Below are 10670 nucleotides of genomic sequence, written 5' to 3' on the forward strand. Positions count from 1 at the left end.
GATGTGTTTTGAGGGGATGTCAGGTTTAAAAATCAACTTTGAGAAAAAGTGAGGCGATAATAACGGGGGGAGATCTAGAGTCGCAGTTTCGGGCTGCCCACATGATGAATCGCGAATTGGGATCCATCCCGATGAAGTGCCTGGGTATGCCTGTAATCCGCGAGATCCTTAACCATGGAGGAATTACAACCGGTAGTAGACAAAACAGCGACGCGAGTGGAGCTGTGGCAAGGCAAGTTTCTAGCCTCTGGTGGGCGCTTGGTACTAATAAAGGACTGCCTAACAAACATCCCAATGTTTGTTATGGGTTTCTACCTCCTCCAGGACGGAATCCATGCGAAACTAAATATAGTTCGATCCCGCTTTTCCTGGGCAAAAGAGAATGGGAAACAGAGGAACCATATGGTTAGTTGGGAGAACATCTGTGAGCCTAAGGAGAGAGGTGGATTGGGGTGATCAACTCCAAAATAATGAACTGGTGTCTCATGACTAAGTGGACATGGAAAATTCTAACCGGCCGGGGTGGCCTTTGGTTAGATATATTCAGACGAAAGTACCTGGAGGAAGGAGGGGTGGAATTTGGGAGAAATGCTAAAATGTCACAATCCGCGAGGGATGTTAAGAAAGTCCAGCCTCTTCTTAGGCTTGGAACTAAGATTAATATGCACAATGGCAAGGCTAGGTGCTTCTGGTTGGACATTTGGTGCGAGGATAGACGGCTGCCGGACGGTTTTCCGGCCCTATTTGTGATTGCGGAAAACCAAAATGCAAAAGTGGCAGAGTGTTGGCGGCAGGGACAGTGGTCTCCACGTTTTCGGCGTCCATTAGGAAACGCAGAGAATCCCGAGTGGGAAGAGCTACGGAATAAGCTGAGAGGGTATAACTTGAGTCACAGAAAGGATGAGGTCGTTTGGCGACTTGAGTCGTCCGGTCAATTCTTCACAGGATCATTGTACAAGGAGATTTTGAAAACTGTGACCCCATGCGACTTGTAGGGGTTGTGGGGAGCGCGATTGCCATCCAAAATTAAGATCTTCTTATGCCAAGTCGCCCGTAACAGAATCGCAAGCGGGGATCAGATCCAAAAATGACATGGCCCGGGAGATGGCAGATGTGTGTGGTGTGGCGAAAGTGAAGATCGGGATCATATCCTGTTCCGTTGTATTATGGTTAGACTTATGTGGAGTGCAGTCCGATCGACAACTAGTTCCACGTGAAACCAAGTGGGCTCTCAGATTTTTACCGGCTTGCGGCCGCCACTTGTGGGAGGGATAAAAGGATGACATGGCTAGGATTTGGGGCCCTAGCATGGTTTCTTTGGACCACTCGAAATAAAGCGCTAATAGAGGGAGTTTTTATCAGACATCCGGCTGATATGTTATATAAAATGGTGTCTTTCCTGCAGTAATGGAAGCTTCTGGCAAAGCGATGGGACAAATGACTCGTGGAGGATCTCGTCAGAAGGACGCGCATTATAAGGCGCAGATGCCAGACATGTACATGGCACCTCTGCTACCTCGAGAGCTATCACGGACACTTAGCCTTTACTAGCGCCGCACCGCTATGTATCCGCCTACGAGCTTGCACCCCTTTTATTCTTGTTTTGGCACGTTTTTGTTTCGCTTTGTAGTTGGTTTGGATCATGACTGCTGGGCGGCGCCTTCTTTCTAAAAAAATAGGTAAGGAGAGCTCTCTCTCACTGGCTATATGGCCCCACCATTTCCCACTGTCTCGAACCTCGGTTTCCGCGCATAAAGAAAAGGAGAGCTTTCCGCCGCCACGCAGCTCCACTCCACAGTCTCCATTCCGCTCCGCCACTCCCAAACCCCCCAAAACCCTCGTCGACCTCCCCAAATCACCACTCCCCTTCTCCCCAACCCCTCAGACCTAGGGTTCCTTCCGCCGAGCCCCCGCGCCAATGTCGAGCGGCGGCGACGATTACAAGCGCGAGGAGTCGGTGGCGCTCATTGTCATCGTCTCCCTCGCTGCGCTCTCGCTCCTCTCTCTCATCGCCGCCTTTGCTTACTACTGCTACATCACCCGCAAGGTCTCCCGCCGCCTCAACTCGCACCCACTCCCCAAGCGCTCCTCCTCCCCTCCCCCGCTGCCCCTGCCGGCTCCCGTGATCCCCACGCAGGGGAAGGAGAGCCCGTCCAGCAACTCCGCCAGCGATGGGGCCGCGGCTGGGGCGCTGGTGGTCGGCGCCGAGAGGGGCGTGCAGGTGTTTGGCTACAGGCAACTGCACGCGGCGACGGGCGGCTTCGGGCGGGCGCATATGGTGGGGCAGGGGAGCTTCGGGGCCGTCTACCGCGGGCTGCTCCCCGACGGGAGGAAGGTCGCGGTCAAGCTCATGGACCGCCCCGGGAAGCAGGGCGAGGAGGAGTTTGAGATGGAGGTGAGCTGGTCTGGGCCGTAACGTTGTAGTGGTACGAATTGTGCATTTCGAGTACCTAGTGCTAATGGTAAATGCTGGTTCTTCAAGTGGCCATTCCACCACGGCCAAGTTTGTGCGGCCTGAATGGAGAAATCACGGTGTTTGCTGAGCGGAAATGGGGTCGCTGTGGGGTTTATTTTGGCTTGCCCTTTGTGAAAGACATTTATGAATCATATGGTGGTGAAGGACAGATGTTTTTTAGTTCAGCTAGATTGTTGGAGATTTTTGGTGTCATTTTTCTGGAAGCTTTCAGGCTTTCAGCTATTTGTTGGTTTCTTAGTTGTATTGGCTTCAAATCTATTTTGTTTACGGAATCAAACCAGATATATGAAGAGCTTAGTCCGAAGGCTTGACTGCTTGTAGTCTTGACTATATGTCAGGTTGTAATATTTTGAATTTTAGCTAGAGGTTGGTGCTATTTGACTTACTAAATCCTTATCAATTAATTAGTTGTGTGGCTGGTAAATTTGGAAATTTGGTGATGTTTATTCTGATGCGATCTTTATGTAGGTTGAGCTGTTGAGTCGGCTTCGATCATCTTATTTGTTAGGCTTGATTGGCCATTGCTCAGAGGGTGGACACCGGCTACTGGTGTATGAGTTCATGGCTAATGGGTGTCTCCAGGAGCATCTTTACCCAAATGGAGGTATGGCCATCTTTATTACATCAAATATGTATGTGCTTGTCCATTTGATGTGCACAGATCATGAAAGGTGTTTGACATTGTTACTCAAGTCCCACAACATTGAAACAACAGAGTATGGGTCTTATTTGGGCGGGATCTATATCCCTAGTGTTAGTTTGCATTGGCTTTGGTTGGCATAATCTTCGAATTCCAGAGCTAGTACATGTAGGGACCTAACTGAGTTCATTGGTTTAAGGATTAATACTGGCAGTATTAGGTTGGGAATGTTTTGTTGTGATGCATGTCCAGAACCCCGTGTACTAGTTGGAGGAGGAAAGAAATAGACATAATGATTTTGTCTTCCTGTAGAAGCAAAGATTATATGTGACTACAAGGAGGGGAAGTTAGCATTAAACAACAAAAGGTGAATTGTCTAAGTTTGATTTATATGACTTTTCAGCATTTGACAAATGTTATGGGAAGTTAAATATTTTTATGTAAATAGTCCGCTTTACAACCTTCAACTCTTGCCGAAATTCACATTATTACCTTCAACTCTTAAATGGATTATTTTTAACCTCCAACTACCAAATCTATTCCTTTACAACCTCGGTCCAGTCTCAGGTGGTTTCGCCTTAATATGATGCCACGTAACGGACAACCTGGACAACTCATCCACGTCATCAGACTGCCATGTCAGCCAACTGCATAAAGAACTTCTCACCTTGCTATTCAGGCTGCTATTTAGAGAAAATTAGGTATTTAATGCAATTTTCTGATACGGTAGTCCAGTGGTGTGGATAAGTAGTCCAGGTTGTACTCCACATGGCATCTAAGTCAGCATGAAACCACCTGAGTCGGGACCGAGGTTGTAGAGTTCACAGATTTCATCCTTAGAGGTTAAAAAAACAATTTAGGAGTTTAAGGTTGTAAAGTGAACTTCAGTAAGAGTTGAAGGTTGTAAAGTAGATTCTTTTTCTATTAATATTATGACTAGAGGTTATGGAAATACCCCTTTAGTATCATTGTAATCGTTTGATGCTTGAATGTGTGGTAAAGATCATGGAAAGCATTTTTCACATAATGCTAATGTGGGATAAATTGTTTACAGCTTCACCGAGCCTTCGTGAGGAATAGAGTTGGTACATTATCGGGGCTATTTGGTTTTCAGGAACACCAATCCATCATGGGTTGGTTGGTCTATCATGGTTGGTCCCTCGAAATTGGTGGCATGACCTAATCACACATTTATAACTAAATCTATGTAGTTAGATGCGGTAATGGATGGACCAACCATTCCATTCCTCAAGCCAAACAAGGGGCTAGGATTTTTTTTAGAAGACGATGGAAGCGTTTATTACCCCCGGCTTCTGCATCAGCCAAATATTGCATGCAGTCAAACTTATTAAAATGTTTATTACATCAAGAAAAATGATCTCAACCAAAAAGGGAGAGACCAAAAGATCCAGATAATAACTCACCAAGCAAGACTACTCTATAAACTAAGAAATCTGTCACTGATACGTCATCCAAATCGGGACATAAATTCTGTGGTAATCCGTTCGAGCCACTTGGCGCCAACCTCCATCAAATCCTTGCACTGCTCCTTTTGTAATAATGCCCATGACCTCAACCAATTGGTGCATGAGAGTAGCACCTGCATGTAAGAGAACTTTCTTTTTGTCAAAAAGAACATCATTCCTGCATAGCCAAACGGACCAAAATAACGCTGCTGCCCCCACCAAAATGAGTGGTTTTCATGACTTATCAACCCCCCAGCGGCAACCATGACCTAAAAATACGAGAAAACCACAAGGTGGTGTGATGTTATACAGGACAACACGCTGCACTAGCCAACACACAATCAAAGAAAAGGTGTTGGATAGTTTCCTGCAAAAACTACAATGTGTGTCCGCCTGCCACTCACGCTTTATTAAACTGTCCTTAGTAAGGACTATGCTCGTGCATAAATACAATAGGAACAGTTTAATTTTAAGAGGAAGTTTGAGACGCCATAACCATTTTGTTCTAAATCTGACTCGCTTATCCATTAAAGCTGAATACATGGAGTAAACAGAAAACACTTCTGTGGTCTGAAGATCCTACCTAAACAAGTCTTGTCCCTGAGTTATTGAAGCTCCACTACTTTGAGGACGATCTCATTCCAATCAATTAAATGCTGTCCAAGCAGTGCATGTCGAAAATCAACCAAAGTATTCTACACCCTGAAAACAGCGTCTACCGTGGCATCCTTATGACGGACAATATTAAATAATCTTGGGTACATAGCTGATAAGGGCATGTCCCCAATCCATTTATGTTCCCATAAATGCACCGGTTCCCCATTCTCTACCTTAAACGATGCAAATTGCGAAAAAACTTTCTTCACCTTCATTAGACTCTTACAGAAGTGTGAGTCCGTTGGCTTGGCTTCAACCGAAGTAAGTTGTTTGTGTCCCAAATATTTGTTTCGCAATAGCGATTGCCAAACACCGTCCTCGGTTAACAACTTGAATATCCATTTACTCAAAGGACACCTAGGATTGCATGATCAATTCACCATCCGGTTCCTCAAACCAAACAGTTCATAATACCTAACTGTCAAACCTAGATAATCATCTACTTCAAAGTTTCAGTCTGAAATAAAATCAATCGTATTTTCAAACTATGAAGAATAAGCACAAAGGTATATCTAGTTCCCAACATACATGCTGTCATTTGATGCCCCAACCAATTAATCGTTGTTTCTGTCTCTAGGTTGTTGATTAATTGGTAAATGTAATGGATCTCAGCAAGGTTAGTAGGTACCTCACGAATTTGAGTATAGGTACAATGTTAGTAGTGTCACGCCTTCTGTAGTGCACATATAGCATTTATTCATGAGGTCCTATACCCCCCAGAAATTATTCATGCAGCTTCTTAACTAAATTGGAGCCATTTACATGTTACAAGATGAGATTTAAGTGTAGTATCTAATATCAATGCTATTGGCTTCGTATCTTTGTGAAAGAAAACATGCTTACCGTCTGCTGGTGTCAGTTTATTTATTAGTAGTAGAAGAGAGTAGGAACTACTAGTGAAACAAATAGGTTTCAAGGCCAACTTCTTTCTTCAAGATAAGAGCTTGCTTGTCCTATCGTTTAGCTTGCATCTTTAATCAGGAAAGAATGGACCGTGTCCTGAATAAAAAAACCATTTCTTAGAAAATTGTGAAGTTGTTTATCTTGTGTTTGGTCTGGGACTGATGCCATTCTGTCAAATGAGCTTTCCAGTTTGGTCATCAAATCATTTAGCATTTTGTATATGGACTTTGTCGAGGTGCCTTTTGAAGGTAAATTAGCATTTTCAAAAGATATTTGTAAGTCTGTATATATGGCGTGTTATCAACTTAGGATAATTCTTGATATTATAATTTAGAAATGTGCAAGGCGATATGTACTACCAGTTACACACACAGATGCACCAGTCCCTTTGCCACTGAATACTTTCCTGTTCCTTCCTTGCCGCCAGATTTATATTTTCTTCCCTCAATGCCAGCAATGGTCACCATGTTGCCCCTGTGCGATGGTACTTATTTATACACCCTATAACTCAAGGTCGTAATGGTCAGATAGATGTCATAGAATAGAAGTGATGAATGAAATGAAAACTGGTGGCTTGGAAGGAACAAAGGACTTGTTCATTGGTAATCAGGAGCTTGAGAGTTATTTGTGGCATAGGGGGCTTTTTCTCTATATCGTACGCTCTTGCTTTGTTAGTATGCGTTGGCACTCTTTTATGCATGCGTCTAGTTGGCAGTTTCTGAAATGCCATTTTTTAAGATTGATATGGAAATGTTAGTGTAATGGATAAGTATTAATCGGCACTATTCCTTAAGCCTGTTGTTATCGTCGATTGACAATGTTAAAGCTATCAATGTAGGTTCCTGTGGTGGCATCTCAAAATTGGACTGGCCGACACGAATGAGAATAGCTCTTGAAGCAGCAAAAGGTCTGGAGTATCTCCACGAGCGCGTTACTCCACCTGTTATACACAGGGACTTCAAGAGCAGCAACATTCTCTTGGACAAGGACTTCCATGCAAGAGTCTCAGACTTCGGTTTGGCCAAGCTTGGATCTGATAGAGCTGGTGGTCATGTGTCAACTCGAGTTTTAGGCACGCAGGGCTATGTCGCACCAGAGTAAGACTAGATATACCTTTGATTTGCTTCGGAAAAGAAATAACTTTGATTTGCAGTCCTTACGTTAACTTTTTTTTCTCCTGAGCATGCAAAGTCCATCATGCAGGAACTTAAATTTGGTACTGACATGTGCAATCCGACTATTATGTCTAATACTGTGCACCTGCTGGAAATCTGTAGATATGCATTAACTGGGCATTTGACAACCAAATCAGATGTGTACAGTTACGGGGTTGTGCTTCTGGAATTGCTTACTGGCAGGGTACCAGTTGATATGAAGAGGCCTCCTGGGGAAGGTGTTCTAGTTAACTGGGTAAGCAACTAAGCATAACATAAGCTGAAAAATTGAGTTTCAGATAGTTGTGGCCTTTATTTCTATTTTGTTTCTGCAATTTTGAAGCATAACATTAATTGAATAATGTATAGAACTATAGATACCATAGTCTACATAAATAAAAGTGCCTTCCTCTAAAAATATGTATGTTAGAGTACGTATTGATACATCTCCTCCCCTTATATAGAGAGGTTTACTTGACTCCCCAGCAAGGCTTACTTGACCCCTAAGCAAGCGACCCTTATCTCTAATTAACCCTAAGACTAACGGGCTATACCGCCAGCCCAGGCCCATTAGGCCCATTACGTACTCTAACACTACACCCCACCTGGACATGCAGTTTGTCCTCGAGCTGCAACCTAACCAACTTATAACCATGACTCGACGCAACACAAACCTAACACCTAAAAACAAGCTTTTTACATCTCGGCTTGTTTTATTACTCTCAACCTGAAATGGACTGGGACGCTTTATTTTGGACCCTTGAACATAAAGTGGACACCATCTGCACGTCAGACGTGCACGTGTACAGCTACCTGGATCCCATGGACACCATCTGGACAAAAGGAGTGCATGTGTATGGCCACCTGGAAGTGGTCGCAAGAGCGACCAACAGAGGCGCCCTCGCGGCGGCCGGCGGCGGAATGCAGTGGTGCTACACGGTGCGCTCCTGTCGGTGACACCATGCCTTCTTCCCGCCAGACGGCTGTTGGTCGGGGCCGCACAGAGAAGAGTGGACGGCTGGATGGGGACGCCCTGGGACGGCGGCGGCGCTAATGGGAACGAGGTCGTCGCAGTCCCGTCGTAGGGCATCCCATACTAGTACGAGATGACCGGCGCCGTGGTCGCGTCCGAGGGCGGCGGCGGCGGGGGTAGCTGCTGTTGGTGTGGCGGCGGAGGAGGTGGCTGCTGGGGATGCGGCTGGGGCGCATAGGGCCCGACGAGGAAGGCCCTGATGCCCGCCACGGCCTGCCGTAATTCCAGGATTGTGGCTGTCATCTGCTCCGGGGTGAGGACGAGGGCGGACGGTGCCGGGGTAGATGGCGCAATCGCCCCTGAGGACGCCAGCACGCCCAATGCCGGCGCGCCTGCTGTATGGGGCAGCAGCGCCGATGAAGACGCTGGTGGCGGCGGGTAGGTGTGCGGCGGCGGCGGGTGGGAAGAACTCGGTGGAGGGCTGGACATGATCGAATCCGGGAAAGCTGATACCAGATTGTTATGTGGCTGCTAGAAGGAGGGCGCAAGAGGGCCGGCCGGGGGCCCTTTTGCCCACGACCGGGCAAGAGGGAAGGGGTTTCCTTCTTAATTCTTGCTTGATTAGATTGATACATCTCCTCCCCTTATATAGAGAGGTTTACTTGACTCCCCAGCAAGGCTTACTTGACCCCTAAGCAAGCGATCCTTATCTGTAATTAACCCTAAGACTAACGGGCTATACCGCCAGCCCAGGCCCATCAGGCCTATTACGTACTCTAAAAATGTACATACACTCTGATTATGTAATTTCATCTGCGCTATGATTTTCATGTGCTTGTTAGTCACGACATCACTTGTCTTAATTTGGATCCATCTTCCTATTATTGTTCTTGGTAGTAAAAGGTCATGGTTTCATGAATTTTTTTCTCCATGTCTGAACTTTGCATACACCTAACCCTTCACTTGTTGCATTGATGCAGGCATTACCTATGCTCACTGATCGAGAAAAGGTTGTGCAGATCCTGGATCCATCACTGGAAGGTCAATATTCATTGAAAGATGCTGTTCAAGTGGCTGCTATCGCTGCCATGTGCGTTCAACCGGAGGCTGACTATAGGCCACTGATGGCCGATGTCGTCCAATCGTTGGTTCCACTTGTCAAGAATCGTTCGAGTTCCAAACCGTGCAACTCAAATGCCCAAGCATCAAGGCCACTCGACTAGGAAACCGAGTGTGACGGCTATTTTTCTGGGATTTCTATCCAGAAACTAACAGTGGGCAGTGGTTGCTGAGATGATGCGATGTGTATGCTTCTTTATTACTGTACATGATATCTTCCACTTCTGGTGGCGTTCTCGTTCTGGAAGGTGCCTGGTAAGCAGGTAGGTTTATAATTTAAGCATGGATTCAGTCTGATGGTCCCGAAAACTAGTTTTGAGTTTGAAGGGAGGTTCTAAGTCATGTGCCGGTAATGATGATGTTAGGTGGTGAGAAGTTCATCATTACGTTGCAGTGTTGTTATGGGCTGGCGAAATTTCCATGTGATGCTTATTTTTATTTTATTTTGGCTTGACTTGTGTGTTAGGTGTCTCGGAAGCATGTTACTCAATGTCTAATATCCTAGGCTAAGAACACTGATCTCGGCGATGACGCGTAGCAGTGCTTCCGCTGTGTTCTGTATGTGTAATGTATAGTACTAGTTTCTGGAACTCATACCGTTGAGCTGTTATATACTCTGGGGCATCCCTCTGCGCCGGTCAAGTGCAGATCGGTGGGCGAGCTGTCAGATCAAAAGCACATCAACGCCTAGGATCGCTCGTTCCTCCTCATCCACCTCTCTACAACACATGGCCCACGAGCGAGGACAAGCCTCCTGCCGTGTAGTAGATGCTTGTTGACGGTGCTGCTCGCCCCTCTCTGAAGCACTATGGTCGTGGCCTTGTGTGGCTCGTCCTTGGAGGTGAGCCCATGGGACTCCAGCATCGCTTTGTGGCGGCTGGTTTGCAGCATCATGGTGGCCGGTTTGCAGCACCGGCGTCGAGTTTGCACCATCGTCGGCTTGTGTGTTTTAGATTCGTTGATATGGCTTCCAACATCAGTGGCCCGGATTTCCAGCTTCCCTGGCCTATGTTCCAACATTGATGACCCAGGGTTCCAGCATTGCTGACCTAGGGTTCCAGCTTCCAGCACGCGGTATAGTCTGCCGATTCCAGCACATGTTTGTTCCGGTTGCAACACGCCCCGCTGCTGGTTCCAACATCCCGTGCTGCCGGTCGCAGTACTCCCTGTTGCAAGTTCCAGCATCGCAGAGACACGGTCCTAGCATCCACATCTACCGGTCGTAACATGTTTATCACGGTGGCAACACGCCCGCTGATGATTCCAACATCCCGTGTTGCTG

At 46.4% G+C, this 10670-nt stretch overlaps 1 protein-coding gene across 1 annotated transcript; it reads left to right on the forward strand.

Annotated features, from left to right (window-relative positions):
• The first annotated feature begins 1781 nt into the window (after positions 1-1781).
• On the forward strand, positions 1782-9916 carry LOC125552549 (probable serine/threonine-protein kinase PBL7). The gene is made up of 5 exons (XM_048716153.1): positions 1782-2395; positions 2945-3080; positions 6981-7239; positions 7420-7552; positions 9250-9916. Exons 1-5 carry the CDS (start codon positions 1919-1921, stop codon positions 9490-9492), a joined length of 1248 nt encoding a protein of 415 aa, XP_048572110.1. The 5' UTR covers positions 1782-1918; the 3' UTR covers positions 9493-9916.
• The last annotated feature ends 754 nt before the right edge of the window (positions 9917-10670 follow it).

This window comes from Triticum urartu, chromosome 1, assembly GCF_003073215.2.
Source record: "Triticum urartu cultivar G1812 chromosome 1, Tu2.1, whole genome shotgun sequence".
In the NCBI taxonomy this organism is placed as follows: Eukaryota; Viridiplantae; Streptophyta; class Magnoliopsida; order Poales; family Poaceae; genus Triticum; species Triticum urartu.

Excerpts from the sequence above, each read along its gene's own strand:
- LOC125552549 (XM_048716153.1), top strand. The coding sequence starts at position 1,919 with ATGTCGAGCGGCGGCGACGATTACAAGCGCGAGGAGTCGGTGGCGCTC. Across the intron at positions 2,396-2,944 it reads AGGAGGAGTTTGAGATGGAG|GTTGAGCTGTTGAGTCGGCT; the intron begins GTGAGCTGGTCT and ends ATCTTTATGTAG. Across the intron at positions 7,553-9,249 it reads AAGGTGTTCTAGTTAACTGG|GCATTACCTATGCTCACTGA; the intron begins GTAAGCAACTAA and ends GCATTGATGCAG.